This window comes from Sceloporus undulatus, chromosome 1, assembly GCF_019175285.1.
Source record: "Sceloporus undulatus isolate JIND9_A2432 ecotype Alabama chromosome 1, SceUnd_v1.1, whole genome shotgun sequence".
In the NCBI taxonomy this organism is placed as follows: domain Eukaryota; kingdom Metazoa; phylum Chordata; class Lepidosauria; order Squamata; family Phrynosomatidae; genus Sceloporus; species Sceloporus undulatus.
Genome location: NC_056522.1, coordinates 308517142 through 308542880, shown reverse-complemented (window position 1 = coordinate 308542880; position 25739 = coordinate 308517142). Strand labels below are relative to the sequence as shown.

At 41.6% G+C, this 25739-nt stretch overlaps 2 protein-coding genes across 6 annotated transcripts in view; both read left to right on the top strand.

Annotated features, from left to right (window-relative positions):
• The window catches only part of AMBRA1 (autophagy and beclin 1 regulator 1), a 346870-nt gene that overhangs the window by 168124 nt on the left and 153007 nt on the right, over positions 1-25739 (top strand). The window contains 3 exon segments of the mRNA XM_042446971.1: positions 9340-9450; positions 24533-24721; positions 25404-25558. Coding sequence (XP_042302905.1) covers positions 9340-9450; positions 24533-24721; positions 25404-25558 — 455 coding nt within the window.
• CKAP5 (cytoskeleton associated protein 5) overlaps positions 1-25739 on the top strand; it is a 537335-nt gene that overhangs the window by 447958 nt on the left and 63638 nt on the right. The window lies entirely within an intron of this gene.

The following is a 25739-nucleotide window of genomic DNA, read 5'->3' as shown; positions in this document are numbered from 1 at the left end:
TACAGTGGTACCCCGGGTTACGAATTTAATTCGTTCCGCGGCGCCGTTCGTAACCCGAAAGATTTCGCAACCCGAAACCGCTAGCGCTGGAAAGCCGCGGCTTTTAAATTTCGTGCCAAAAAGCGCCGAAACACACCAAAAAATTTCGTAACCCGAAAAATCTTTCGTTACCCAGAACAGTTTTTTCCAAGCTAACTTTTTCGTACCCCGGAAATTTCGTAACGCGATCAATTCGTATCCCGGGGTACCACTGTATATGTAGGGTTGCCATAAGTCTGGACCTCCAAACCAGGACAAATGTAGGACAAACGTAGGACAAAATTTTCAAATGGAGGACACATTGTTTTAAATGGAGGACATGTGGAAAAAATGATGTTTTTTTTTTAAAAAAATGTTACTATAAATGCATGTTTTTAGGCATGATCAAAATGGAGGGCATTTGGGCATTATTCCTAGACGGATGGCAGAAATGTACTTTCCCTTTCTGACCACCCCCCCTTCCCCCATTCCAAACAGCACATTTGGGCATTGAACATGGCTTTACTTAACATGGCCTCTTGCATATTTCAGAGGCTTATTGTATAACCAAACTCTTTGGGTTTCACACTGAACATGCTATGCATTCATACTGAACATGTCAAGGTGGTTTAACAAGAAGTGGGTTTGCCCTTGGATTCAACTGTATTTCTCAGAAGTGTGTACTTGGTCAAGAGACTTTGGTTTTTTTCCAGTGCACATGAGTTTGTAAAAATCAGAGCAACTTACATTGGTCGTGCCTCAGAAGCTGGCTCATATCATCATCATCATCATCATCATCGCTATCCTCTTCTTCTTCCTCCTCCTCTTCTTCTTCCTCCTCGTCCTTCCTCCCTCCCTGCCTCCTTGCTCCCTCCCTCCTTCCTCTGCCTCCCAGGCCCAAGCGGAGGAGGTGGGTGGCTGCCTTGGCGTGCTCCCCGCCTGCCCGCGCGCCAAGGCAGCAGGCAGGCAGGCAGGCAGGCACCCACCTCTGCGCGACCGCGCTAGGCGCTTGGCTTGGCCCTGGCATGCGGAGGAGGAGGCAGAGGTGCCTGCCCGGCTTGGCGCACTCCCTGCCCGCCCGCGCGCCAAGACAGCAGGCAGGCAGCCACCCACCTCTGCCTCAGCCTCCTCCTCTGCCTCCGCCTCCCGGGCCCAAGGAAGTGCCTAGTGCGGTCGCGCAGAGGCACGCGAGGCGGAGGAGGCGGTGGGTGGCTGCCTGCCTGCTTGCCACCTTGGCACACAGGCGGGGGGCGTGCGCCAACCCAGGCAGGCACCTCCGCCTCCTCCGCGTCACACGATTGTGCGCAACCGCGCTGGGCGCTTGGCTTGGCCCCGGCAGGCGGAGGCAGAGGAGGAGGAGGCGGAGGCTCCCGCCTAGCTTGGCACGCTCCCCGCCTGCACGCACGCCAAGGCAGCAGGCAGGCAGCCACCCACCGCCTTGACCGCGCTAGGCGCTTGCCTTGGGCCCGGGAGGCGGAGCCAGAGGAGGAGGAGGTGGTGGCTGAGGGCCCGCCGACGTCAGGAACCAGTGTTCCGAAGGAAGGGAGGGTGCTCCATAAGTTGGAAATGACTTGGAAGCACACAACACGCAGCAACAAGAAGCAGATAATCAAGCATAGTAGGCACGCACACAGTAACAAGAACAAGAGAACCAGCGTTTGAGCATGCAACTCTGCGAGGCCAGGGCTCGAATCCCAGCTCAGCCATGACACCCACTGGGAGAACTTGGACAAGCCTCTCACTCTCAGCCTCAGAGGAAGGCAATGACAAACCTCCTCTGAAGAAACTCACTTGGCTGTGAATTCCACTGGGGAACCTTGGGCAGTCACACTCTCTCAGCTCAGAGGAAAGCAATGGGAAACCTCCTCTGAAAAAAAACTCACTCTGAGACCTGGGCAAGTCACAGTGTCTCAGCTTCAGAAGAAGGCAATGGCAAACCTCCTCTGAAGAACACTTGGGAAAGACTTGAAAGCACAAAAAAAACCAGGGCAAGCTACACTCTCTCAGCTTCACGAGGGTGGCCATGGCAAGAAAACAAAATGGACGAAACCTTGACCCCTTACATGTGAAATTGGAACTCCATCCAAAGCCATTTTGAAGGGAAGGGAAGCAGAGTCCATTCAATCCAAGGCAATTCCGTGATTAATTTATCTCCTGTGAAGAGTGAAATTGTGGTTCATTCCTGAGGCAAAGTGGAGCGAGTACAACTAAATTACCACACCAGACGGATTCGAATGGCCTTTCTTGCGCAAGCTCAGTGGGGCTCTGAATGGTGGCATCTCTTCCTGCTTCCTTGTTTTGCCCCCGCCTTAGCACCAGGGGTTCAGGAGGCCAGTGGGGGCGAGATCGGGTGTGAAGGAAGTAGGAAGCACCAAGACACAGGGGGCAGGGGGGGCGAGATCGGTGGTGAAGGAAGAGGAGGAGGAAACACCAGACGCAGGCGGCCAGTGGCAGCCAGCGTCGGGGGGGGGGAGGAGGAGGAAGGAGGAGCACCAGGGCACGGGGGCAGTGCGAGTGAGATTGGGGTGAAGGAGGAGTCGGAGGCGAAAGCAAAGTGACCTTCCACACCAAACCAACTTGGATTGAAATCGAAGTGAGCTTAGAAACGATTTTTGTGAATTTACTTGTTCCGAATTCACTCTGAATTCTGGAGTGACTTTGGATTGACTTAGGATCGGCCTCGGACGATTCCCCATAGAAACGCAATCACATGTGATATCTTATCACGTTACAACGTGAATTCGTATGGTTGGATCCAGAGTGGCTTCAGATTGGAGTTGCAAAACCGCGTTGTGATAAGGGCCCTTGCCTAGAAAACCCTATGATAGGGACCCTTTTAGAGCCTTCCTAACTCAGGAAACACCCAGAGAGAAACCAGGGGCAAGCTGCATTTTCTCGGCTTCAGAGGGTGGCCCATGGAAAAAACCCAAAACAAACCTTGCCAAAGAAAACCCAGGATAAGTTCACCTTAAGGTCGCCATAATTTGGTGAATGGGACCTGACTGCCCTGGAAGCCGAGCGCCCTTCTTCCCCAATCCTCATCCCACGAGGAGGAGAAGAAGCCCACAGGGGATGGTCACTCGAATGGGAAGATGAGAGCCCTTCCCACCCCAGCCCCATTTGAAGTGGCCCCTCACCATACCCACTGGCTGGGGAGAGAAAGCCCAGCCCCAGCAGGAGAGGGACCCCAATTGGCAGAGGGTCTCAGGGCTGCTCTCTTCACATTGCCAGTCCAGGCGACATGCTGTGCAGAAAAGTCAGTCCTCCTTCCTTCGGAGTGCTCTCCTTTTTACATGCCCACCTGCAGCTCTAGCCGCCTCCTGGTCACAAGACTGGCAGGTTGTGTGCATGGGGTGGCGGAGGCCAAAGTGGGGGGCCACGCAGAGGTGGACAGAGGATGGCCCCTCTGCAGGAGGGGGAACACGAGCAGCAGAAGCAGAGGAGCAAGGACCCCAAGAAGTGTCCTCTCTCTTCCTCACCTCACTCACCAACCGGACAACTAAAACACTGCTCATAATGAGGACCTTCTGGGTGGAAGGGGCCAAGCTTCCATCCAGAAGGGCCACACAACACCCCTCCTTGTTGCAGCTCAGTTATCCACAGGAGAACCAGCTGCAGCAAGGACTTGGGAGGCCATGCACACTTCCTGACCCTCCTTGCTGTGGCTGCTGCTTGCCTGCTCAGATGGGGTTCTTTTGTCAGACATGGCACCTGTGCCATGGTGTTCGGCCCAATCGGATATAGGCGCTATAATACTAGAAACATGTTTTCGATGGAGCTAAAATTAAGTTACTTTTTGTTTATTTGTGGCAGAAAAGATAGAGCATTATGTACAGCATTATAGCCAGTTCATTTCTGATGTTTAAAATAAATAAATTTAAATTAATGATTGGGATAATATGTGGTACTACTGCAATAATTGCCAAAGTACAAATAGCTAATAATTAATGGAACACAATACTTGATTAAAATGAATACTTTATCATTGCACGTGGGACTAAATGTTGAAGTGTCCACATTTGTTCCTGAAATACAAATCTCCCAAATTCAATTAATCAGCTGAATTCACTAGATCTTGTCTCACAGCACTGACAAATGGAAACAAAGATGTCTCATACTAAACATGAATGTCTGCTATAGTTATTCTAGAAATCAAATAACTATCATTTTGAACACCTGTTTTCATTAGAAGAATTCAAACCTTTTTCATTTCTGCTGGGGACACTGTGAAGTGAGTCTTTTGTTTTACCATTCCAGAGCTTCACTTGGAAACTGGTTATATATATAAAGCAAATTTTTAATTCTTTGAAATCCTGATACCTCTTGTGTTTGGAATGTTTTGTCCCTCAAATGACATTCCCCAGTCAAATGTCTTCTAAAATGTACCACCTGCTGAGGAACTCCGACATGTCTGCACCATTTGCCCAGCTGTTCAGTTTCCATTTGCATTGCCTACATCCATTCATGAGGCTTGATCTTGATATTCAAATAAATGGCTAGTAACCTTTTGACACTACAGTTTAATTAGGAAGCTTTGCTGGCACCTGGTTCAATGCTGGAGCCACCCCGTTTTGACTAATATATTTCAGGAAGGAACTGGCAAAACCACCCTCTGAGTATTTCTTGCTTAAGAAAACACTGAATTCATGGGGGGGTCACCATAAGTCAACAAGCACCTTGCGGCACACTACACGACACACATATGACTTAACTCTGATGGGTCTTACTTGAGCTTCTCAGCTGTTTCACGAAATACAGTTGAAGTATGGATTAATAAAATGGATGGTTATGGTTACCACTTAAGGCAGACTATTAATGGGGGTGGGGAGGGGCTACAGATTCTTTTTATTGTTGAAGGGCTGATTTCCCTCCCCCCAACTCATTGTCATGTGTTTGACTGGGGGTGGCTGGATTAAGGGGGGTGAATATTGCAGAAAGAGTTTATTCTTCATTTCTGTCATCGCCCAATGTTCTATTATCCAGTGATAGACAGGCGCAGGAAAGTTGCCAATCAAACCCACATTCACTGCATTTCACATTGCCCTTCAGCTTGCACTTCAGCCATTTTAAATATATAAAATATCTTTGGGACAAAGAAGTCTGATTTCTTGTCCCCAGCGTAACACAACTATTGAGTAACTTCCTTCCACACCTCTGAGTCTTGTCAGACAATGGGCATTTCAGAAATGTGTCTGAGATTGCTGAAATGGTTTCCTCAACATTATTGGACAGTGCAGGCCCGGTCCTGACTGATCTGGTTACAGTTGTTCTAAGCTGCTTTGAGGTAGAATGTTGATATCATATCCTTTTCTGTCACCTACAGGTTTGTTACCAGGGAGAAATTTTATTTTTAAAAAAAAACATTTAATGTAATTCACAAAAGCCGCAGTTCCTGTCCTTCTATTCCCCTAAGGCATTTGTCCCCTTTGAATGTTCATATATATTTCCTTTATTGACAATATACTGTAGATAAAGCCCTCTTGTGTTGTATTAGTCCGTTGTTGTGTGACTCACAGAGCTTCAGCCTCTGAACTTGACACTAGAAGTTCTTCTCACTGTTTCACTTTTGCATTCGCATTAGAACCTCCAGCACAGGGGTTCCCATCTTGGGGTGCCTGACATCCCCAGGGAGTGTGAGATGGAATTCAGGGGTGCCACAAAGAGTGGCCTTGTGTCCTTGTCTGTGAGTCACAAGTCATTGCTCAATTTTTTCTGAATTAAATTAGAAGTAATTCTCAATTTAGATGTGCATTTTATGCATTGAATCACAAGTTTTCTTTTAAAGTTAGGTTTGTTTCACCTGCAGTATTGTGTGTGGTGCCCTTGTGGTTCAAAAATAGAAATTTAGACTGCTTCTCTTAAATGTGATAATACTTTTGTAGGAGTGCAAACATTAATCAACATTTCCTAGGGATGTTGGCGTTATAGAAAGGTTGAGAACCATTAATAGGTGTATTAGAAACCATGCAAATTTAAGATTGTTATGTTGAAGGTAACTTATTATAAAAATTTAATTTATACCACAGTTGACATGTTGCTTTTTAATGAAATCCTTAAATAGCATCATCCCCTTCAAAAACATTCTAAATAGATTTCACGCTACATATGGTATTAAAATTCAATTACAGCAAGTCTAAATTATTTGTATAAAACCTAATTGGTTTCAAAAGGAATTTTAAAACTTCTAGATTTCATCTTTTGTTTTCAGGGTTCAAATACTCTTGGGTTTTAACTTACTAAAACTCTTGCTCATTAATCCATCATCACTTATAACATAATTTGTGAAATTCTAAAAGTAAAAATTTATGGGATCTCCTCTTAGGAAAGATTGCCAAAGTCAAAGAATATATTTTCCCCAGGTTTCTTTTTCTTTTTCACATACATTCCACAAAAAGCCTCGAGTGGACATTCTGAAAGATGGCCAACCCCCCCCCCCACAAAAAAAAAACAACCCACTGTTGCAATGATTTATTGCTTCAAAGAAATCCTGGAGATCTGTAAATGGGATTAAATATGGCATTACTTTCGAAGAAGATTGGTAATAGTGTCTGTTGAAATACTGTGAAGCATTTCAGTTAGCAGAGATTTTGAAGTTCTATTGAACAGCAAGATAACCAAACTACTTCGCGTGCCCTAGAGAAACATTAACAACGAGCTTCATATATGTCTTTAATTTGCTAATCTATATTCATAAAATACCTTATTAACTAATAAATCCACTTTACAAGGGAAAATGTTATATTAAATTGCTAGCTCTACTGTTTATCTCTTACTGTACCCTTTTCTGGAACAAAAGGTAAACACTTTGCATCTACTCAATCAGAAACAATTAGAAAAATTAAGATGATTTTGATTTCTGATTGTCCAGTGACTATACTTACACAGATCTCTAGGATCATTGAAAGCTTTAACTAGTATGAAACTATTTAAATAATTCTCTTAAAACAAGGATTAGTTTCAAACAATTATGAAACATCCATCCCTCTGGCTAAACGTGCCAAGAAAACTCCATGATAGTTTCACCTTAGGGTCACCATAAGCTGGAAACAACTTGAAGGCATCACATACACAAGTCATGCTCTCTCAGCCTAAGGGAATGGCAATGGAAAGCCCCATGCCCCATGATAGTTTCACCTTAGGGTCACCATAAGCTGGAAACAACTTGAAGGCATCACATACACAAGTCATGCTCTCTCAGCCTAAGGGAATGGCAATGGAAAGCCCCATGCCCCATGATAGTTTCACCTTAGGGTTGCCAGAAATCAGCACTTGGAAGGGAGGGCTCTGGGCCCATAAGTTGGAAACAACATAGGAGCACACAGCAACAACAACAACAACAACAACAGACATAATAAAGCATAGAAGATACAGCACAATAAACAAGAACAAAAAGAGCCAGTAGTTTGAGCATACAGTGGTGCCTCGGGTTACGAAATTAATTCGTTCCGTGGCACCGTTCGTAACCCGAAAAGCCTTCGTAAGCCGAATTGCCATAGGCGCTAATGGGGAAAAGCCGCGATTCCGTGCGAAAAAGCCGAAAAAAGCACCAAAAGTTTTTTCGTAACCCGAAAAAACATTCGTAACCCGGAACAATGTTTTCCTATGGGATTTTTTCGTATCCCGAAAATTTCGTAACCTGGGTATTTCGTATCCCGAGGTACCACTGTATAACTCTGGAGACCAGGGCTCGAATCCCAGCTCAGTCATGAAACCCACTGGGCCAAGTCTCACTCTCTCAGACTCAGGGGAAGGCAATGGCAAAACCCCTCTGAAGAAACTTGTCAAGACAAACCCATGATACCAAAAGAAAGGAAATCCAGCTTTTGATCTGACCTTTCTATAGCCACTGTTTATCATTATTTGTGAATTTTTAAGTATGTTTTAATTTTAATCTGTTTAATTGTATTTTAAAGGGGGTGGGTGGGAATGATGGTTTGTGTAGGTATATTTTAATGTTGGAAGCTGCCCCGATTGTGTTTCTTAGAGGGGTGGGATACAAATATATTTATTATTATTATTATTATTATTATTATTATTATTATTTGTATGCCATTCCTGGGAGACGTTTCCAGCAGAAAGGGAGAGCCTGAAGAAGGGGAGGAGGAGGAAGACGCTCCCAGCTATGGGGAGGCTGGAAAGGCTGGCTGTTTGGCCAGGAGATGGGGCTCCTTCCAAAAGTCCTCAGAGAGGAGCGGGCAGAAACTGTGCAGGAAGTGGCGTACTGGGGTTTCGTCTCACCTGGTGATTGGGAGATTTCTGGGTGGGGTGGGGGGATTTTCGGACAGAAGGGGCGGGACTTCTGTCTGGAAGAGGTGGGGCTGTGCGCCCATCCTTGCTGTGACTTGGGCCTCCCTCACCTCATGTCCTCTGAGATGGCTTCGCATGCCAGAGAAGGCACACATGCCATAGGTTCGCTGATATGGCCCTAGACACTACCACCTCACATAGTAAGCAGAGCTCTTTCCTGCAGTAGAAAAGCAGTCATCTTGTGTGTCATTACCTGCCTTGAATGATGTGTCATTCTGGCAGCCTGATGGGTGGGCAGAAAGGGTGGCATAAGGATAGACCTGTCCATCATGTTTAACCACTGCTGATGTACGGCTTTTGGGGGGACAGGCACAAATCCCTTGTTTTGTAAAAAAAAATAAAAATAAAAAATACAACACTGCATTAGTTGTCATGCAGCTAATTCTCTCTCAATTTCAGTGCAAGATAAGTGCTGCTCAGAAGCCTTTCTTGTGCATTAAATGCAAATACAGTTGGGGAATGGGGTTGTGTGGTCTAGCCTTGCTCTAGTGTTACAGGTAGTGATTAACCCTGCCCTTTGGTGTCCAGTACCTTTAATTAAAATGGCTGCAGGGAAGAAGCCTTTCCTGTAAATGCTTGCAACTAAGATGTAGAAACCAGCAAATATGGGCTTGTCATTGTATGCAGGAGTGGAACTGGTCCATACATTCCTTCTCACCTTTCACCTGCTTATCTCTCACAGTTCAAAATGTGAGAGAGATTTCTAAATAAGGCATTTTGTACCGTTGTTGTTACTTACACAATTTTTGTATGTTTCTCAGAATTTTGTGAATACAGCACTACTGTGCAAACCCATTAATTTACTATTGTTCACCTTCTTTATCCTGTCTCCAGCGAATGTTAATGTTCAACAGCATTTCTAGTTGCATCTGTCTTTTTTCCTTTGGCTTTTATGCATATTTCATCTTAACTCTTTGATTTTGCTGGGGACCCAGGAAATTTTTAGCTGTTTCTCTGTGTCTTTAAACTTCAGTGAGTGAGTTAGTAATCATTTCTATTTTTCCCTCCCCCCAGGGGCTGTGATTGGAGATGGACAGTCTGCTGTGGCCAGTAATATTGCCAATACCACCTACCGGCTTCAGTGGTGGGATTTCACCAAATTTGACTTACCTGAAATAAGCAATGGTAAGGAGGAAATGGAGCTGGTACCTATCATGAATTTTAAAATCTGTTTGTGATGTGGAAGGGAAGGAGGCAGAGGAAATTGCTGTGCTGCAAAAGACAAGCCTATTGTTCATGGAGATATAATATGCACATTTCTTCTGAGCCCCAGTCAGTAATTGGGCTTTGATGAATATATATTTATTTTATTCAAATATTGTTATCCTTCTTCATATGATAAGCTCTGAGAGCAGTGTAAAAATAACATCAATTTAAACATTTTTATTTATTCACATATTGTTATCCCTTCCCACATGATAAGCTTTCAGGACAGTGTAAAAAGAACATAATTTAAACACTCATTAAAAATAAAACAGTAAAATTTGAACAGGCTAGAAAAAATATACTAAACAACTTATACTAGTATCCAGTGTGATCCAGAAGAATCATTAGACATTGTCAATGTTCATTTAGTTTCAGCTTCTCTGGAGAATGAGTGCACATTTTTTTAGGTGCTCAAACATTCCTCAGGTTGCACATCAATGTCAGCTGTTTCTGAGAGAACATACCTTCTCAGTAAATTGCCAAATGCAGTTCTCTGAATAATTTTAGAAAACTAAGTTGCTGAAATCTTTCAAATGATGTGCTGTGCTACTCATTATGGATGAGCAAATTATTGAGGTACACTTCAAGTCCCCCAAAATGGATTTTCTGTACATCATGTCAAGCCATATGAAATAGAGGCCTAAGTCCTGTTGTTAGTGCTGACTACAGACAAACTATTATTAACTTGCTAAATCTAAATCTAAATCAATAAAATTGACCTTCTGTCTGTCATGTATAAGTCGAGGGCAGGTTTTGGGACCAAAATTATGAATTTTGCTATGTCCCATGGATAAGTCAAGGGTAAAACTTAGGGGCATATAGCAAAGGATTTAAAGGATGAAGCAAAATAAAACAACGTCGGAGAATTTACAAAATTCCAGCAGACACAACTCTTTGTGCTCACTCTTATGGCTGGGTAGATGAGAGAACAGAGGTGGTCAGTGTTTCCAGGACAGATTATACTCTTGCTTTTCACCAGGGGGTAGTTCCTTCTTTTAAATAAGAGTTAAGATACAGTATTAACACTGACCCGTGGATAAGTTGACCCAGGTTTTTTGGGTCAATTTTCTGACCTAAATTTCTAGACTTATACATGAGTATATACAGTAGATAGATTTACATCAAATTTTGATTGTGTGACAGGAAGCCTGTTGGTAGAGTAGATCTATACAAATCCTGGGTAAAATCCATGAGTGAATGGCCCAGAAGTTTAATTTTATTTATATAGATTTAGATCTAGCAAGTTAAAAACAGTTAGTTTTTATTTGTCTTGTATTTGTAAACAGTTCGTCTTATTCTTATCTTAAGAAAACAAAAAATAATGACCACTGATGAATTTATATAACTTTAAAGTAGACAACTGCCATGGCTCAATTTTAGGGAATCCTGGGAAATGTAGTTTTGTGAGACATTTAGTCTTCTCTATCAGAGAGCTCTGGTGCCACAATAAACTACAATTCCCAGGCTTCCCTAACACTGAGCCAATTCAAGCAGTCTCAAATGGGATTATTTCTGCGGTGTTAGTTAAAAGATTTTTCATACTTTGGCACAGTCATTACTGTATATACACCACTATAAGTCAAGAAATGTATGTCCCAGAAATAATAATAATAATAATAATAATAATAATAATAATAATATTATTTATTTATTTTATTTATTTATTTTGTATACCGCCCTATGGCAAACCAATCCGGGCGGTTGACAACAGTAAAATATAAAATATAACAATTAAAAACACTTTATCCCTCCCCCCCTTAAGACAGTATTAAACAGACCCTAAGATCATCTTATATAAGGGCCAGTACACTAATACTGGTTAGAAAGGTCCTGAAAGGAGCACCCCCACTCTTCCCCACTGTTTGTGCCTGAAGGCAGGAGTTTTTGTGTGTCTGTTAAAGAGTTTCCCAATCTGATTTGAAAGCCTCCACTTCCCATCAAAGAAACACCCCATTTCCACTTTCTTTCCTCCCCAACCCAGTTAAAATCTCTCCTCCAGTACCTGGGAAGTGATGTTTGGTGGTCAGGAGAGGAGAAGGAGAAAGAGGAGCGGAAGTGATGTTTTCCCTTTTCCATCCCCTATGTTTTACTCTCGATTTCCCTATGGTTCATATAAAAACCCATGATTTTTACCCTGAAACCTTCCCTCTACTTATGCTTGAGGTTGACTTGCAAACGAGTATATACGGTAATCAGAATAGAGATTGTCATAAAGAAAAGGGAAGACTACGACTTGATAGAGCAGCTAGGAAGTATTTATTTATTTACGGTATTTATACCCTGCTCTTCAGCTCTAAAGGCTCTCAGGGTTGCTTACAGATAGTTATTCAGACGGTTCCCTGCCTTCAGGCTTACAATCTAAAAAGACATGACACAAAAGGAGAAGAGAATGGTGGTGGAAAAGAGGATCAAGTCCAGTGGTTCTTCTCTCTCTCTGAAGCTTGGACCATGGCAGATGAACTGGAGGGAGGGCCCATCTTCTTCAGGCTAGCCCTGATGGATTTGGTTGGAGGGATCTTCAGTCTCGCAAGATCTTCAAGTGCAAAGATATATAATTGACTACCAGCCAGGAGTGCCTGTGCCATCATATTTCTGATTTCTGTGTATGGTTGGAAAAACTGATCAGTGAAGAAAGCTGACAGGAAGAAAATCAACTAGTTTGAAATGGGCTGCTGGAGGAAAGTTCTGTGCATATTGTGAACTGTCACAAAGGCAAATAAATGGAGCATATTGACTCTCCATAGACACCAAGATGACTAAACTGAGATTGTTGTGCTTGGGCCATATCATGAGAAGACATGACTCACTACAAAAGACAATAATTTTTGATAAGGTGGAAGGCAGTAGGAAAAGAGGAATACTGAATTACAAGCAGATAGACTCAATCAAGGAAGCCACAGTCTTGAGTTTAGGAGACCTGACTGGGCTATTGAGAATAATGTGACTTGGAGGTCTCTCATTCATAGGGTCACTATAAATTGAAGTTGACTTGACAGTTAACAACAACAACAACAAATGTTTGGTTCTAAGCAGAAATATTTCATTCAAAAGAGACCTTATTTGAGTATACCATTTTTATACTATTTTATCAAGTTTTGAATAGAACAGTTGCCTAGCTGATAGTACTCTGGTGAAAATTCTACATTAAAGATTAGCTAGGCAGGCACCTTTATAATGATGGAAGATAACACTAGTACTGTAGCATTAGTTCTGTTTTTATGGGTTACAGTCCTTGCATAGCCTCAGCTTGTACCCCATCACCCCAAAATTCCTTTGATGTGGTTAATATTAGAGCTCAGTACCTGAAATCATTGGGAAGTTGAAGTTTCCAAAGAGTATTTCATTAGTGGTAGATATTCACAGTCAATTCAAGAAGAGAGATAAGTTTCAATGTATATTTTAAAGAATTTACTTCATATTCATTTATATTCATATTATATTCATTTTAAAAGCAATCTCTTCTTTATTATCTTGGAGAAAAATAGACTTTCTAAAGCACCAGCTAGGTTATTATCTCCTTTTCAACCGTTTAGCACCTATGTTCTGTTTTCCAAAGAATGAGGGACCATATGGACCTTGTGATTCCCCAAGGTACTTCTGCTGCTCTTGAACAGAGCACATACTTAGGTCCACTTGCCAGAGATTAGTTATAACGTATGCTGGAGATATTCTGAATATATTTTACTTTTACTTCATAAATGTGAATCACATTGCATGTGGAGATTTGTATTACTTTTCTACAAAAATACTTTAAACTTAAATTAGCATATTCCTAATTTGGGTAGATAAATGGGTTCTTCTCACTTGTAGAAAGGTTTTGCACAGAGTTTGGGATTAGATCAGTGTTGCTAAAGTCAGAGACACCATTTCAATTAATTAGGATAGGTGCATTGAGAAAGCAGGGAATACTTTTGGTCAGGATAATGTATGTTATAGGATTAGAGTCAGTTTGCGAACAGTAGAAAACTTTTTCCCTATTTTCTTCAATTTAATTTGAGCTTTTCTGAAGGATTCTAATGTTTTTCATAAAGCATGACAATTATATAAAGCATGACAGTTGTTAATAAGGCCTGCAAGTAGAATGGTGACATTCAGACATGATACTAAACCGATATTCTTAGTCTAATAAACTAGAATATTCATGGGAGTGAAGGTTTGTTTCTTGATCATGGCTTGTCTACAACAACTTAATCATAATTCCTGGTTCGCACATCATAGAAAGATGTTAAGTGCTTAATCTTGACTTGATCACGCAGCACACAGGTGGAATTTTGGTTTAACATGGTTTTTCCAAAAATACATTTTTGATCTGAATACATTAGATGTCTGAATTGTTTACATAAAGAGAGAACAGTTTGATTCTTAAGCAGACATATAATAAGTCTATTTCTTTACTGACACATTTCTCTATTCAGAATAATGTATAATTGAGATTACAGTTAGTAATAGAGTAATGGCAACCTATATCCTTTACCTGATGATATCTTAGGCGCGTTACAGACTGCCGAAAAGCGGCGGCCTGCCCCTTTCCCCGCCGGATCGGGGCTTCATTGGTTAGAGCGGCAGCCGCTAAGGCCCCAATCCTCTGCTTTCCAGGCCGTGGGGAAGCAGCAAAAGGCCACTTCCCCGAGGCCTGGAAAGGGGTGTCCTTGGGGCTTCAAGCCCCAAGGACACCCCATGGTGGGGGGGAGGAGGAGAAAGGGGCCACTTGGCCCCTTTTTCCTCTGCGTCTCTGGGCGCAGCCATCTAAAGGCTGCACCAGCGACGCAAGACCAGGAAGGAGCTCCATTTCAGAGCTCCTTCCTGCGCCGACGAAAGGGCGCACTAAGCGCCCTCGCGTGGCGCGATGGCATCACGTCCGTGCCGCCTCGTTTGGAGGCGGCGTGTTCATGATGCCATCATGGTGGCCCCCATGTAGATGGGGCACTGCCATCTTGTACGTCCTCAGGACGTATTAGGCTTGGGGGCGTTAAGAAGTGACACCCCTTTTTAAACCTAGGACATCCTGAGGACGTCCCTTATGGCGGTCTGTAATGCGCCTTAGACTGGTTGTTATACTACTGGATTAAACACATGACTGTGCAAATACAGTTTGAAATTATACTCTTCACCTTTAAAAATGGATGGCTCAGAGGACAAGAGTAACAGGTGAAACTTAGGCACAAATTTCTGTAGGTGGGTTCTCTTTGTAAAGTTTACAAATCAAAAGGGTTCGATCTTGTTTATGTGCTACTTGGCTTTAGGGTTGTTTGCTTTTCCATCATCTAAATTTGAAATTTGTTTTGTATTTTATCCCATGACATATTTCCTGTAGGTATTACAGGCTGTCAGAAAATCAAATGTTTGATATAAACCTTATAGGATTCATAGAACTAGACTTGACAGTTATTGCTTTCCTTGCTAGCTTATAGATGGAAAGTTTTAAGGGGCAAAAATAGTGAAATGTGTACTCAGTTCATTTAGAACGTTCTCAGCAAGACTGCTGTAAACAGATGAAAGACAAATGACGGCTGTTTGAACTACAAAAATGCTTAAGGCTCTTAAGTGTCTGGATTTCCTGGGATTGTTTCACTTCATCCTCTAGAATAGCAGTAAACAAAAAGAACACTACTTCACGAAGTCCAATCACATTGGCCACTGGCTATGAATAGCTTTTAAAGCAGAATTAGATGAATTCATAGAGGCTTTAACAGCAAAATTGAACCACCATGTTCAGAGTCAATTTTGTTGTTGTCAGCAGTTTTTGTGTCAATCTTGACCCATGGCGAACCTATGGATGAGACATCTCCAGGCTCCCCTATCCTCTACTGCTCTGCCCAGTTCCTGCAATTCATATTTGTGATCGCTTTTATCACACTGCATACAGATACTACATGACAAACAATAAAAGTTGTTGCATTTTTGACTCCAACTTGTGGGCTTCCCAGAAGCACCATGCTGATCAATTTGGGAACATGGATGTGGACTACTGTATGTATAAGTATACTTATACTAGTACACTCGTCCTTCCTCGTTTGCGGATTTGGGATCTGCGGTTTTGGTCCTTTGCAGACGGCAAACAAGGAGAGACAAAACGGGGCTTGAATATCTGCAATATTTCTGATTTGTGGTGTGTGTGTGTGTTCTGGAATGGATCCCCTGCGAATCGGGAGGGACGAGTGCATAATTTCTAAATTTTAGTCACAAAATCAGTCCAAAAATGTCTCAATGTAAGTACTGTAGCTTAATTCTTGCCAAAATAGAAACCATCCCTTTGTCTTAGTACAGTGGTGAAAATGGAGAGCTTAGTCCATCCTAGGAGAGCCTGAAAGAAGCACCAACCCCTCTCCTCTTTCCACTGCAGCTCTGCGTCTGTCCTTTTTGAACACCTGGCCGCAGAAATTGTGGTTTTCTTTGGCATCATTTTCCTTTTCTTCATCCTTTACATCTTTTGTTACATGTCCCTATATTTTACCCTTGACTTACCCTCATAATCCATAATATTGGCCTCCAAACCTGCCCTCAATTTATACATGAGGTCAACTTATAGTTTCTATACTGTATAGATTGTTTCTTAGTGTGATCTATTAAGACTGCATTTATGTTTCTTGAATTGAGGGACTAGAACTTTTAAGTTAGGAAACAGGTAAAACATACGACTAGAAAGGAATAGAGTTGTAGGTGTGTATGCTACTAAATCCCCTTTGTCCCTAAATGAATTTTGAATTCTTGCAGTTTGTGCTTGTAGTAGTTGGATGTGGTTTTCTGAGCCATATTAAAGGCTTATCTTGTCTAGCATTCTGTTTCACAGTGACCGGTTAGATTTCCATGAAAGACCCATAAGCAAGGTATGAGTGCTCCAGCACCCTCAAACTTTCTTTTCCTAGCAACTGTGTATTCAAAATCATACTGCCTCTCATACTGGATGTAATATATAGCCATGATAGAAAATATATTTGTCCTGCAGATTTTGTACAAATAGCAGTTGCTAGTAAAATTAAAGCAGTTAAAATGGGTTTCTAATTATTTATGCTTGGCCCATTTCAAAGGCTATGGGAGATAGCACTGAATTTAAAAATACACCTAAAAGCTTACATAAAACAGAGAAAAATCCCCCAAAGCATATCAGGCTAATGGCTTGATTCTGCCCATTAACTTAACCAAAATATGCTTCATACAGAAGACCACAACTACTGGCCAAATCCAATTGTTAGTCTTGACTGCAGTAGACAAACTGAACCAATGGGAACTTACATAATTGATTCAGTGGATCTACTCTAAATGGGAATAACAATTAGATTTAGGCCACTGTGCTCAATCAGTAGTAGTTTTGTTGGAGCTCTGTGCACTAAACTTGCCATTTGTGTTGGTTTAACACCAGCTACTGCAGGTTTAGGTACACATTTTCATTCTTAACACTTTTGGCTAAATTGGTACCTGTTTTTGCTTTTTTGTCTGAAAATTTTTTGTGTATCATCTCACAAGTGCTGGCCATTGCAGAAAAAGGTGGTGAGGGTTAGATATGGAGAATATATTCCCTGAAGTTGCTGTTGTAGCATATCACAGCAAATTTAATCTTGGAGATGGTTATGGAATATGTGGCCACAATCACCAGTCATTCGCAGGGTTGATTTGATTTAAATCAGTATAAATCCTGATTTAAATAGCTTCTTTGGAGGACTTCATTTTAATTACTTAAATCATTGCTTCATAAGCTTTCTGATGTGGGGTACCAGCAAGATTTCCCCCCCCAATGTGCCGGGGATCGGCACTATATTCATGCCCACTGACTACAACTGTTACTTTTTTTCACAGCCAAGTAGCTCATGGATCAATCCATGGACAACCATTTTGAATAGCTCTGAATTAAATCAAAGCATAAATCATTAGAATCATAGAATCATTGAATAATAGAGTTGGAAGAGACCACAAGGGCCATCCAGTCCAACCCCCTGCCATGCAGGAAATCTCAATCAAAGCATCCCAGACAGATGGCCATCCAGCCTCTGTTTAAAGACCTCCAAGGAGGGAGATTCCACCACTCTCTGAGGGAGTGTGTTCCACTGTCGAACAGCCCTTACTGTCAGGAAGTTCCTCCTAATGTTGAAGTAGAATCTCTTTTCCTGGAGCTTGCATCAATTGTTCTGGGTCCTAGTCTCTGGAGCAGCAGAAAACAAGCTTGCTTCCTCCTCAATATGACATCCCTTCAGATATTTAAACAGGGCTCTCATATCACCTCTTAACCTTTTCTTCTCCAGGCTAAATATCCCCAGCTCCCTAAGTCGTTCCTCATAGTGCATGTTTTCCAGACCCTTCACCATTTTGGTTGCCCTCCTGTGGACACGCTCCAGTTTCTCCACATCCTTTTTTAAATTGTGGTGCCCAGAACTGGACACAGTATTCCAGGTGGGACCTGACCAGAAAATCATCATCATCATCATCATCATCATCATCATCATCATCATCATCATCATCATCATCCTACAATAAAATGTTTATTTATATTTCCCGCCTCTCCCCATAGATTGAGGCGGGAGTACATCAGATAAAATCACCATTACAGCAAGCTCAAAGTTATCCAGAATTACATCAGTTAGTTAACAAAGCAAATTCAATAAATTAATACAAATCCATACCTATATATGATTAATGGAAGATAGGATGTTACCCAGGTTCAATTATGGTGGATCAAATGGATAAGCCCACTGGAAGAGATCCGTCTTAAGTGCTTTCTTGAAAGCATTTAAGGTGTTGATACGACAGATCTCTTCTGGCAGGCTGTTCTAAAGTCTGGGGGCAGCAGCAGTAAATGTCCTGTCATAGGTCAATTTCAGTCTGATTTTTGGGTACTCTAATAATATCTTTTCAGATGTTCTGAGTGTGTGGGGCAGATTGTGTAGGGAGAGACGTTCCTTCAAGTAACTCGTGCCTGAGCCATGTAGGGCTTTAACGGTAATAACCAACACTTTGTATTGGGCCCAGAAGCTAATCGGTAGCCAGTGTAAAGATTTTAATATCAGTGTAATGTGTTCCAATCTAGATGTTTTAGTGATCAGTGTGGCTGCAGTGTTTTGAATCAGTTGAAGCTTCCGGGTTTGATACAAAGGTAGCCCGATGTAAAGCGCATTGCAGAAATCTAAACGAGAAGTTACTAGCGCATATACCACTGTTTCAAGGTCCCCTTGGGCCAGGAAGGGACACAGTTGGCGTATCAGTCAAAGTTGGTACCAAGCACTTCTGGAAATCGCCTCAACGTGAGATGACATCCAGGATCACGCCTAAACTGCAAACCTCGTCCTTCAGGGGAAGTGTGACCCCATACAGGACTGGATGCCAAATCTCCTTCCTTGGGCCAGGAGTACCTATCACTTGACTAATACCTCCATTTTCTCTGGATTCAACTTGAGTTTATTTTCCTTTATCCAGCCCATTACCAACCCAAGGCAGGAATTCAGAGGCGAGATGTCATCCTTGGTCACTGCTTCAGTCGGAGACATGGAGAGATAGATTTGGGTATCATCAGCGTACTGATAACACTGAGCCCCATGTCTCCGGATGACCTTGCCCAGCGGCTTCGGGTAAATGTTAAAAAGCATGGGGGACAGGGTGGCGCCTTGAGGGATGCCAGATGTCAGCTTTCTCTTATGAGAGCAACTGTCCCCCAGCATCACCATCTGGAACTTGCCTGAGAGGTAGCAAGGGAACCACTGGAGTACAGTGCCTCCAATACCCAACTCCCTCAGGCGCTCCAGAAGAATACCATGGTTGATGGTATCGAATGCTACTGAGATGTCTAAGAGCACCCGCAGGGTCACACTTCCCCTGTCAATGCCCAGACGGAGGTCATTGACCAAGACTACCATGGCCGTCTCTACTCTGTATCCCGCCCTAAAGAATAGAGTGGCACTATTGCTTCCCTTGATCTAGACACTATACTTCTATTGATGCAGCCTAAAATCGCAATGGCCTTTTTAGCTGCCACATCACACTGTTGATTCACGTTCAACTTGTGGTCTACATGGACTCCCAGATCCCTTTCACACGTAGTTTCATTCAGCCAGATGTCCCCCGTCCTGTATCTGTGCATTTCATTTTTCCGCCCTAAGTGCAGTACTTACATTTTTCCGTGTTGAAATTCATTTTGTTAGCTTTGGCCCAGCTTTCTAATCTATTAAGGTCATTTTGAATTTTGTATATTGTGCATTTCAGTAGGCCAATAAAGGTATCACTGTTTGGTGGATCTTTGTCTGAATTTACTAAATGGCCAACACAACTACCCCTGCATGTTTTCCGAACAGAATATAGTTAACAGTTATTTGTAACATGTAGTTTTGGTATCTAGTTCTTTTTTTTTAATCAATTGTTTTGAGAAAATTTTGAAATCTGAATTAATTTTAAAAAAAACATGATATAAATTTTAACACTTTTTAAAATATAAAACCTTTTTGTATTTTTAAAAATTATTTATTTTAAATTATTTTATTATAATAATTAATTTAAAAATAATTAATTTAAAAAAGTAATTGCACTTTATCAACTGTGATTATTAGTGTCCCTGGAAGATTCTTTTATAGAAGATAATAGTCCCCCCCCCCCAACAGTCTGGAAAAGGGGTAGTCTGAAACATGCATGTAATATGTGATCTGGTTCATAATTGTACTAAAAGTAGCAGTTACAGAATTCAGAGTTTTACTTAATGGACACCTTTGAGTCGGTGACAGTAATCTAATTGAAAAATTAGCATATGCCACAGTTTCTGCTTAATAAAATAGACTGTAAGAAGAATCAAACACTAGACTTAAAAGACGATGTGATTCACAGACCTAATCAAGCTGCAAGATTCGTGTTTTCTGAGTCCAGGAGAGCTAGATTTAGATGTAAAGGACATGGAGAGTTAAAGTGAGTGTGGCTTTTGGCACAAAAAAGAGAAAATCTATGTCCTTTAAGGGATTAAAAAAATAGAAAGTGCAAATGGAATTCGTGCCAAGTCCAAATTTCACACCTCTTTTGGTAAGATATCTTAATGTCTTTGTCACTAGAGGGCCATTTTACATTTCTGTACATATTGTAGGTTGCCTCAGCCCCACAGAAATCAGCTGGATAACCAATTTTTCCAAGGCTATGAATTGGTCAGATAGAATTTTCCTTTTTAGGAGCTGTCCAACTTCACTGAAGTTTCTTTACCTTTACATGTGGTTTTTCATCTGTGAACCCATGCAACCCACCCTCCTCCCTTTTTCCTGTCTTGCCTTCAGTTCTGTTACCATGAACATGGAAGTGAGAAGAATAGCTTGCCAAACCCAAGTTTGATGCTGAGAACAATTCATTTGAGGGTTGTGTATAGGTGAAAACTCCACATGTGTGGGTGTATAGATGAACACTGAGAACCAGTTACATGTAAAGCATGCATAGAAGAAGTGAGTCTTGTTGACGCCTTTAAGAGTAGCTAGTTTATTTCAGCATATGCTTTTATGGTGTCCACTGTAGTATTTTGGATTCAAACTCCTTTGGCTTTGGTAACGGAATTATTTTTCAAGACAGAAATGAAGTAATTGCATTTTACATTATTCTTTGTAGACTCCAATCCACATTTTTGTTACACCAAGCTGTGCTTTCTCCTATCACTGAATTAGGGACATATAATCATGGTTGGACATTAATCTTGACACACCAAATGCTTCATTTTACAACACATATAGGCACCCTATATTTGTACCAGGAGTACAACAAAAGTCATAACTGGAATAAGAAAATGTGCCAATGTAGTACACCCTCTGTTACAGACGTCTCCAGTGCTGTTGTGTGGGATTGCTCCTGATCTGTGGAACCTAGAAGCTGTCAGTGACATTACACAGTAGAGATCCATTGGAGTTCAGTCCTAACTGTGCCATAGCAGGGTGTACTACAGACTCATCTTGGCTTTACCATTTGTAGGCTATATACCATGTTCTAACACACAGGTAAATGAACGCATATAGGTATATAACTAGGTTTTTCCTACAGCTGTATTTCCTATTTTGGAACAGTAGCACAATGATTCTAGAAAATGTTCAACTAAGTGTAACTATCTGACAGTTCTGTCTTGTATACTTGATAGAGGGGGGATACAGATGGGCAGAAAGGGGTGGTGAGACATTGCCCCTTTCTCCCGTGGATTGTTGCTGGAGCGACCGCACATCATGGAAATAGCGCGCCTGGGAAAAGGAGCTCCACCACTGCAGAGGCTTCATTGGTGCCCTGGGGTAGCGCAGTAATGTCCCTTGTGCGGTGTGTCGTTTGGACGCGGCGCACGATCACATCATCGATGTGTGCGCCCCGTGTGAATGCGTGCGCCTGTTCCATGGAACAGATTAAATGATAGTCTAGTGGATTCTGATAAAGATTTTGGAATGGAAGGGGCAGCAGGTAGTGTTGACAGTTGCAGAACTAGGATTTTTGTTCATGTTTCACAAATATGCAATAGTAATTTAGCATGGTCTCTATGTGAAGTGGTGCATTTTCTGTCATTCTGCTTGCTTTCCCATTTTTTAAAATCTGATACAAGATGGTATTCCACATTTTTTGCATATGTATTATGCTACACTTAAGTGGTGAACATGTAGCAATGGCTATCATCTGATATCTAACTAGAAATTCTGCATCCTATATTAACATGTATCAATGTTTAATAGAGAATCAGTAATAATGAGAGGCTGTTTGTCTGTCTGTTTCTGATTAAGAATTTTTCTTAACCCCCTGTATTAGTGAGAACCATCTCATAGAAGAAACTGTATTTTTTAGTTTCTTCCTTTTAACAGACATCTCTCCTATGAAAGAAGGGAAGGAGAGGGGAGCCAGCTCTCCTGAGGCTAGCTGACTGAGGTTCCCTGTGTTTTATAACAGGGACTTAATTTTGCCACTAAAGTGGAGCTTGGTTGGTAACCTTAATCCAATATATCTATCACCTCATATGAGATGATTTTCTCAAAGACCCTCAATGCATGTAAGCATTAGAGGTCTGCTGCGTGACCAGAGGAGGGAAGTATCTTTCTCCTTGCTTGAGTCACCCTGTTTATTAGACTTTAAATGAATCTGTATTGTTAAAGCTTATGCTCTTACTGAGAAGTGCTAAGGCTAACACCAATTTGCACAAGGGAGATAGAACCATGTGCTCATCTTATGTCTTAGGCTGTTCCAGCTAAGGCAAAAGGGCTCTGGCCCTAATGGAGGCAGGGATGGAGGCCCATGAGGAGGGAAGAAAAGTCATCATGTGGCTTTTATGGCTAGCCCTCTCCTTTGTTGAATTAGTTTCCAGGCATCTCCTCTGCCCTGGTAAAAAAGAGAGGGGGTTGAGCAGAAACAGCACAACTCAAAGTTTATGGGCTAACAGTAATAAAATGAACACCAGAAAAAGTTAACCAGTATCTCTTGTAAATCTGAGCCTCCAGACCTGTTGATGTGGGGGCTCTCCCCTCCTTGATTTGCCTGATCAGGGGAGACTGCCTGGGCAGTAGCTTCATCCAGGCTACTGAGGAAACTGCTCTTAAGTTAGCAGTGAATGAAGACCATTGCTAATCATGGGTAGATAGCTGCATATGGCCTGTAGTATAGCTCTGATATTCACAGGGCATTTTGTTTTATTTATGTTTGAGACAGCCCCAACTTGAAGCTGGGGTTTAGAAGCTTAGCCCTTTTAATCTCAGGCAGGCTTTATAGTAACCTGGTTGCATTATAGAAGCTGGCTTGGTCCTCAACTCCCTTCCCACTTGTATAGGTAGCTGGGAAGGGCAGAGGGGGCTGCTGTGGGAGATGGCTCCCCATTTACCTGAGATATGACCCCATACAGACTGCCAAAATAAAGATGCTTTGGGACACTTTGAAGGTATGCTGTTTAAATGTTGCATGCATCCTGAGTCTGGAAGCTGCGCCAAAGCTGTGCTCTAGTCCTTAGGACTAGATCGTGGCATTCTTTTCCTTGTCGGGTTTTACAAATACTTTTATGTTCTTTTCCTAGGCAGAACTTAGAGACATTTGTAGCTATCACTGGGCAGGACATGGCAGCAAAAAGAAAGAAACAGATATGTTTAATTAAAAATATGACAATTAACAAACATGGATATTTAAGCAAATATAAGAATACATAAGCTATAATGTTCTTGTTTTAGTTAAATTAAACTATTTAAATTATTATTATTAAGGTAATGATTATTCTTCTCCTTCCAATAAAGTACAGCAGAAAAGTTGTCCAAATAGGAATGATTAGCTTATTAAACTGGAGATAGTTCACTTCACAATAATTTCATAATTATCTATCTGTCTGTCTGGCTGTCTGTCTGTCTGTCTGTCTGTCTGTCTGTCTATCTATCTATCTATGATGTGTTTCAAATCAGTATTTTTAATATAACTGTAAAACTATTTGAAAAGTTGTTATTCCAAAAATGAAACCTTCATTTGGTTGTAAATATTAAGATTATACCAGCAAGAATGAGTCTTCGGTAACTCATGAGGTGTGTAATATATATACTGTATTAAGCTTATAGCGAGAAAGAGTGCCTTTTTTGAGAGGGTGGGAATCACATGATTAAACTGAGTCTTTCTGAGTGGTGATTTAACTCATGATTTAAATCAAATCCACCCTGGTTCTAGATCATTTTGTTCAGTGATGTAAAGTATTGTCATAGCAACAAGAGCAATTGGTAACTAGGAACAGTAGTATAAGAGTAACAGGAGGTAATGAATACCTTTTTATATTGTTGTTTAGCAACTGAATTAAAGACATGATACCTATGTGAACTGCTATTTGTGAGTGTGCCTGTCGTGCTTGATTCAAATACGTGCATTGGTTTTCAGTCCTTAGATCCTTTCAGTATATCTTATTTTAAATAGTTTATAATTCAGCAAAACAGTGAATGTTTTGGAACAACTTGAGGATAATTAAAAGTTTTGCAGCTTCTCTTACGAAATAGTGTCCCTTCTGTGTCTGTTTTCCATACGTCCTGATTTACATTCTTAATTCTTGATTTTTCTTTTTCTTTCCTTACAGCCTCTGTGAATGTGCTTGTTCAGAATTGCAAGATTTACAACGATGCCAGTTGTGATATTTCTGCAGATGGACAGCTTCTTGCAGCCTTCATTCCTAGTAGTCAGCGGGGCTTTCCTGATGAGGGAATACTGGCCGTTTATTCCCTAGCACCACACAACTTGGGTGAAATGCTTTACACAAAGCGATTTGGTAAGAGCCTATGGATGGGTCAGCTTGTTGAAGGAAAGCTCTAAGCTTGTAGTATGATCGTAGAAATGGAAGAGTAGCATTGCAAAGATTGAATTGATACAGTGTGTCATGGCTGTATGAAAAATGTTTGTAGAACCCCTGCCCCTGTACTGATTTGGAATGGAAGCGTATATTATGCTGACATAAGAGTATAGAAGACTCTTGCATGGTGTACCTTAATATGTTCAGTCAATTAAATGTAGCTGTACACTATTTACACCATCATTCGTTGACTAAGGTCCAAAACACACTGCAGAAATAATCCAGTTTGAGACTGCTTTAACTGCCTTGGCTCAATGCTAGGGAATTCCAGGAATTATAGTTTTGTGAGACATTTAGCCTTTTCAGAGAGCTCTGCTGCCACAAAAAAACTACAGGTCCCAGGATTCCTTAGCACTGAACCAGGACAATTAAAGAAGTCTTAAACTGAGTTATTTCTGCAGTGTGTTTTGGACATAAGTTGACTCTCCTTTGATATTTCTAACTAATGCCTGTAATCTTTCAAGTTTCTTATTTCAAGGAGTTACAGAGCAAGCTTGTTACACTCCTAAACTGTGGAAATGGAAAAGGAGATTAGGAAATGTGTGGCAGCCACAAGTGCTTTAATGGGGAAAGCAAAAACATGTTTGTGTTTCATCTCTAGGTCCCAATGCCATTTCTGTAAGCCTGTCCCCAATGGGCAGGTATGTCATGGTAGGACTGGCATCTCGACGCATCCTGTTGCACCCTTCCACAGAACATATGGTGGCTCAGGTGTTCAGGCTGCAGCAGCCACATGGAGGAGAAACCTCAATGAGGGTAAGTGGTATTGTTTGTTTCACCAGCCCTTTCTTTCTGTGTCTTTATCTGCTTCAGTTGTCTTACAATACAATCTTCTCATGTTTATTAGAAAGTATGGTGGACCCTTTGTATTTCCTGGGGTTTAGTTCCAGGACCTCCTGTGGATACCAAAATCTGTGGTTGCTCAAGTCTTACTAAC